The 6,913-nt window shown below is 40.3% G+C and overlaps 1 protein-coding gene across 1 annotated transcript; it reads left to right on the top strand.

The window, feature by feature from the left end:
• Positions 1–583: 583 nt before the first annotated feature.
• endog (endonuclease G) lies at positions 584–4,775 on the top strand. The gene is made up of 3 exons (XM_053504336.1): positions 584–1,356; positions 3,120–3,229; positions 3,769–4,775. Exons 1-3 carry the CDS (start codon positions 829–831, stop codon positions 4,046–4,048), a joined length of 918 nt encoding a protein of 305 aa, XP_053360311.1. The 5' UTR covers positions 584–828; the 3' UTR covers positions 4,049–4,775.
• Positions 4,776–6,913: the final 2,138 nt, after the last annotated feature.

Raw genomic sequence — 6,913 nt, 5'->3', positions numbered from 1 at the left:
AGATGAAAAAGTCAGCAGCACAAACCATAAAGTACAGTTTTTTTTGTTTTTTTTATTTGCAGGTATATATAACTTAGACATTACAATATAATAATGGATGACATTATAATTTCAAAAACAGTAAAGAAATAAACAGTAAACTATAAATAAATGAACTATTATAAAAAGTAAATTTAAAATAATAATAATAATAATAATACAAGCTGAATGTATAAACTAAAAGACTACAAATGTAAAGGAAAATTTTATGTAATATTCATCAAGTCATTGAACAATTTCACAAGTTTGGCACTTTTTTTGTTATTAACATTTTTAAGTGTAGTCATTATGTATTTGACATCACAGAGAAAATTATCTAATTTTGGGGACGTTGATGAAAATTTACACTTATGAATGTGATATTTTCCCAATAAAATAAATACATTTCCATATATTCAATGTTATATTTACAATGAGAGAAGTAACAAAATATATCACATAAGGTAAAATCAATATGTGCATTAGATTTCGAAATAAAGAATTTAGATAAATCAAATCGAAAAGTTTTAACAAGGGGACATTCGAAAAACAAATGAACTGTGGATTCAATACTGACATTACAGAAAACCATAAAGTACAGTTGTACCGCTTTAAGAAATGTTATGACGTCATAAGTCTGCGACCAAACTCGAAGAGGTTAACCGGCTTTTCTGTACCTGCTGTTGTACCCACGTTAAATTATAGCGGAGTGGATAAAAATAGTTTATAGATAAAACAACAGTAATAATATTATTTTCTAAGATATTTGTCTTTCATTAGTAAATAGTCTACAGGTAGTAAAGCTGAGCGATGCAGCGGCTGTTTTGTTCGCGGTGGTTTATTTCCGGAGTGTCCTTGGCAGCAGGCGCTGGTGTCGCTGTGGCTCTGAGCGGCGCTTCATCCCGCCTTCATCCTGAAGATGGCGTCCTCCAGAGAATCCCCGTCATCCCGATACCGAGCGTGAACGCGGCGTCTGAAATCATCCCGTATCAGCACGGGCAGGTAACCCCGAGCAAATCCACGGCGGCGGTGAAGTACGGCCTCCCGTCCGTGTCTCACATCCGCTCGCGGGAGTCTTATATCGCCTGTTACGATACGCGGAACCGGATTCCAGCCTGGGTGATCGAGCAGCTCAGCGCGGACACTCTTAACGGGACCTCCGACCGGAAGCTGTGCGACTTTAAAGAGGATGATTCAGTGCACGTGCACCACCGAGCCACGAACAGCGACTACAGGGGCAGCGGCTTCGACAGGGGGCATCTGGCCGCCGCTGCCAACCATAAATGGAGCCAGAAAGCCATGGAGGACACTTTCTACCTCAGCAACGTGGCACCGCAGGTCCTGCCTCAGCCTCTTTTATTCTGCCTTGTCCTCTGCCTCAGCCTCTTTTATCCTGTCTTGTCCTCTTCCGTCCTGTCTCACCCTGCCTCATCCTCTTCCATCCTGTCTCACCCTGCCTCATCCTCTTCCATCCTGCCTTGTCCTCTTCCATCCTGTCTCACCCTGCCTCATCCTCTTTCATCCTGCCTTGTCCTCTTCCATCCTGTCTCACCCTGCCTCATCCTCTTCCATCCTGTCTCACCCTGCCTCATCCTCTTCCATCCTGCCTTACCCTGCCTCAGACTTTTTCATCCTGCCTTATCCTCTTTCATCCTGCCTTGTCCTCTGCCTCATCCTCTTTCATCCTGTCTCACCCTGCCTCATCCTTTTCATCCTGTCTTAACCTGCCTCATTCTCTTTCATCCTGTCTCACCCTGCCTCATCCTCTTTCATCCTGTCTCACCCTGCCTCATCCTCTTTCATCCTGTCTCATCCTCTTCCATCCTGTCTTAACCTGACTCATCCTCTTCCATCCTGTCTTAACTTGCCTCATCCTCTTCCATCCTGTCTTAACTTGCCTCATCCTCTTCCATCCTGTCTTAACCTGCCTCATCCTCTTCCATCCTGTCTCACGCTGCCTCATCCTCTTTCATCCTGTGTCACCCTGCCTCATTCTCGTTTATCCTGTCCTAACCTGCCTCATCCTCTTTTATCCTGTCTTAACCTGCCTCATCCTCTTTCTTCCTGTCTCACCCTGCCTCATCCTCTTTTATCCTGTCTCAGCCTGCCTTATCCTTTTCCATCATGCCTTACCCTGCCTCAGACTCTTTCATCCTGCCTTATCCTCTTTCATCCTGTCTCACCCTGCCTCATCCTCTTTCATCCTGTCTCACCCTGCCTTATCCTCTTTCATCCTGTCTCACCCTGCCTCATCCTCTTTCATCCTGTCTCACCCTGCCTTATCCTCTTTCATCCTGTCTTAACCTGCCCCATCCTCTTCCATCCTGCCTTACCCTGCCTCAGACTCTTTCATCCTGGCTCACCCTGCCTCATCCTCTTCCATCCTGTCTCACCCTGCCTCATCCTCTTTCATCCTGTGTCACCCTGCCTCATTCTCGTTTATCCTATCCTAACCTGCCTCATTCTCGTTTATCCTGTCCTAACCTGCCTCATCCTCTTTCATCCTGTCTCACCCTGCCTCATCCTTTTTCTTCCTGTCTCACCCTGCCTCATCTTCTTTCATCCTGTCTCACCCTGCCTTATCCTCTTTCATCCTGTCTCACCCTGCCTTATCCTCTTTCATCCTGTCTTAACCTGCCTCATCCTTTTCCGTCCTGCCTTACCCTGCCCCAGACTCTTTCATCCTGCCTCATCCTGTTTCATCCTGTCTCACCCTGCCTCATCCTCTTTCATCCTATCTCACCCTGCCTAATTCTCTTTCATCCTGTCTTACCCTGCCTCATCCTCTTTTATCCTGTCTTAACCTGCCTCATCCTCTTTTATCCTGTCTCACCCTGCTTCAGACTCTTTCATCCTGTCTTATCCTCTTTCATCCTGTCCTATCCTCTTTCATCATCCTGTCTCATTCTCTCTCTCACCCTGCCTTATCCTCTCTCATCCTGTCTTCTTCTGCCTCATGCTTTCTAATCCTGCCTCGTCCTTTCTCGCCCTGTCTCACCCTCTCTCATCTTGTCTCATTCTGCCTCAAACTGTCTCATCCTCCCTCATCCAGATGTTATAAATTACAGTTTTTAATATCCGTCTGACTTTTCTCTCCACAGAATCCTCACTTAAACCAAAACGCATGGAACAATTTGGAGAAGTACTGCCGCTCTTTGACTAAACACTACGAGAACGTGTATGTGTGCTCGGGGCCGCTTTATCTGCCCAGGTACGATACGGTTAACGCCTCTAACCTCTACCCGTAATCACTGCTTTTATATAATATATTTTTTAATTGCAGATGTGTCAGCTTATGAAGTAGGCATAATGGATTTTCTTACTTTCTTTAGTTAAAATTATTTTGCAGCATAGCTTTTTATGTATACTGTATATTGTTTCGCATACTTACAGTATAGTAATAGGTATATGTTATTGTTTAAACTGTTTTCTAGGATTAATTTTACAAGCTTGCATTTTATTTAAGTATTTTAAGCGAGCTATCCCATTAACATGCTCAACAGACATACAAATACTTGTACCTTTTTTTAGATTTTCCGAATTCTGACACCGGGAAAAAAAAAAAAAATTAAGTTACTTTTTAGACGGTAGCTTTAAGAAATGAGAGTCTGCTCCTTTAAATAAATACTTCTCTTCTGCATGTTCATACGTTACTCAGTAAACATCAAAAAACATCAGTGCACGTTTAACCATGTTGTGGCACGTTGAGCCATGTTGTGGCGTTAATCCAGCATTTGTGCCTTTTTCCAGGCAGGAACCTGATGGAAAGATGTACGTGAAGTATCAGGTGATCGGGAAGAACCATGTGGCAGTTCCCACACACTTCTTCAAGGTTGTGATTCTAGAGAAGAGGCGTGGCGAGGTGGAGCTGCGACCCTACGTCATGCCTAACACGCCTGTGGACGAAAAGATCCCGCTCGAGCGCTTCCTGGTGCCCATCGAGAGCATCGAGAGAGCATCGGGGCTGCTTTTCGTCCCGAATATCCTAAAGAGGAACAACAGCCTGCAGGCAATTACCGCCAGGATGTGATCATCTCTTCACACACACATGTACACACCATAAAGAATTTATGGTCTAAAATAAATATAAGGTGCATTACACAGCAGTTAGTTCCAGCTGAGTAATCTGATGGGAACAGAGGCATTCCATGGGTAGTGATGATAGACAGTAAGAGCATGGGGATGCTTATCCATACTGTATGTGTATATATCACTCATATATGTATTAGTACAGATGTACTAATAATTGTTAAACATATCTGTTGTTTAATTTACACCAAGGTTAAAACCCAAATCCCTCCGCAACCCCAAATCAAGGGCACTATTTGGTGTGTGGAACAAGTGATTGTACACCCAATATATAGCGAAATAAATGGAAATATAAAGAGAAACTTTACAGGATGACCTCGATGGCTATGTAGTTCACAACCCATATGATGGCATAAGGGTTTAAACCTACATTATCCTGTTAATTACACTGGATAAACAAACAAATCATAATCTGTTCATATGAAATATGTTGTATAAAATCACCCTTGTGCTGATATCCATCACAACAGCACTCCCTCTTGTGTGATATTGCTTAATTTTATAGCACTGTATTGTTTAGGAACAATTTATGAACATTCACTGGTTAAGGTCCAGCTGCTACCGACAGGCTACTGAAAGCTCTTAAGCAGCGATCAGGGTAATATTTCAGCTACTGTACTATGCTGTATGACATTTTTAAGCATGCACATAAATAAATATATTACTATATTCAATATTTTTGATTGTAATATACAATATTGTTATGTTCAATTGTATTGAATGATCTAATAAACTTCTTGTGTTATATTAATTGTTTTGTTAGCACTAATCTGTGTAGCGTGACTTAATCGTATTTAAGTCTCGCACATTTTAAGAGAGTAAAGCTGAAGAGCAGACGTAATAATAATAATAATAAAAATAAAAGAGGACCTGTACACACATCCTGTACTTAACAGGGAGCAGGGCTACCTAAGGTAAAATATTACTCAAGTAAAAGTAACTTGTGTTAAAGTACTTACCTTTAAACATACTTAAGTATTAAGTAAAGTGAGTCGATATTAGCTGACTGTTCTCTGTTGTTGGTCTTTCGACTGGCAAGGGGTCGCCACAGCGGACCATCCGGTCTGCACATACTACTCTGGCACAGGTTTTACACCCTTCCAGACGAACCATCTAAAATGTCTTAAAATAATGCATGACGGTTGTTGTTGTTGTTACATAATTACCTAATTCTATATGTGCAAAAACAGAGAAGTTTGTAAGTGATCCCAAATATATATATATATATATATACTGCTATAAAATAATGGAAACACTTAGTCCCGGTTTGAGTTGAACCATGCATACACATATGAGAAGCGTTCAAGTCAAACTGGGACTAAGTGTTCCCTTTATTCTTTTGAGCAGTTGTTAGCATATTTTAGTAAAATATACGTGTGTATGCAGCAGGTTCAGTGGGGTTATAATCTGTACCGTCTGTGCTGTCTGAGTCGTCCAGAGGGATGCAATGAGCACTTGGGCAAATACAGTCAGCTAAAAGATTAAAATAAAATACGTAAGTACAACAAATTGGGAAAACAAGACAAGAAATTTGTGCGAAAGAGATGCCTACCCATGGTCTGTCTCTTGAGAATTGAAGGATAAACCAGGAACCCCCCCCCCCCCCCCCCCCAAAAAAAAAATGTATATGTATAAACACAGTATATTCCTGCTATGTGATTGGGCGTGTCAGGGTGGGAAGGCAAATGATCTTCCACCATATCAAATGATCTTCCACTGTTCCACCAATAGTCTGCAGGTGGCGATATTGCATTTCAAAAGAAAAATTACTTTTTTCTATTTTTTTTATTAATATGCCAAATTTAGTCACATTATATTGACCAGCACATGTAACGGGTAACAATTGCTTCCAATAAACATATATTGAAGTAAAAGTAGGCTATGGCATTTCTTTACAGTTGTAGGTCAGTAGAGGGTAATAGTCACTAAGATTACTTATACTCAGTTAAAATACAGATTGTACAGTGCAGTGCCTTGCAAAATCACGTTACAACCACAAAGGTGAATGTATTTTATTGGGATTTTATGTGATAGACCAACACAAAGATGCACATGATTGTGAAGTGTAAAGGGGGCTGAATACAAATGCACGCCGCACTTTTTAGATATTTATTTGTAAAATAAATGTTTTTTAACCATTTATCATTTTCCTTCCACTTCATGATTATGTGCCACTTTGTGTTGGTCTGTCACGTAAAATCCCAATAAAATACATTTATGTGTGTGGTTGTAACATGACAAAAAAAATTAAAAGGTTCAAGGGGTATGAATACTTTTGCATGGCACTGTAATACTTAAGTACAGTTACAAAGTACAAGTATACAAGAACAACATCGATCAGCGATACCATTTGGATGCTGTGGGTTGCAGGATGGTGCTTCAGGCATCAGTCCAGTTTATTCTTACTTTAATCCCAAGCATTAGGAGAAAGAGCCATACTGGATTTTTGGATACTTTGTGCATACTTGTTTCTTTTCGTGCACACACATTTTTTTTTGACTATACATATATCTATTTTATGTAATTATTAGCATAGCAACCATACCTATTTTTTTAGGCACATCTATTTTTCAGTATTCATATTTAATTTATTGTATGCATGGTTTGAATACCTTTTAAAATATATGCATGTAGTTTTGCATATGAATAATGAGCATATTATTTTTTTCAATGTGTATATATTTTGTCTATCCATTGTATGCATAGTTATTTTTTGTGCATGCATATTTTTTGACAATGCATAGTGTACATATCTATTTTTTAGCATACACATTTATTTTTAGTAATGCATAGAATGCCTATATTC

The sequence above is a fragment of the Clarias gariepinus genome, chromosome 9 (assembly GCF_024256425.1).
Source record: "Clarias gariepinus isolate MV-2021 ecotype Netherlands chromosome 9, CGAR_prim_01v2, whole genome shotgun sequence".
Taxonomy (NCBI): domain Eukaryota; kingdom Metazoa; phylum Chordata; class Actinopteri; order Siluriformes; family Clariidae; genus Clarias; species Clarias gariepinus.
The sequence above is the reverse complement of the archived record's forward strand: the minus strand, read 5'-3'. Positions and strand labels throughout refer to the sequence as shown.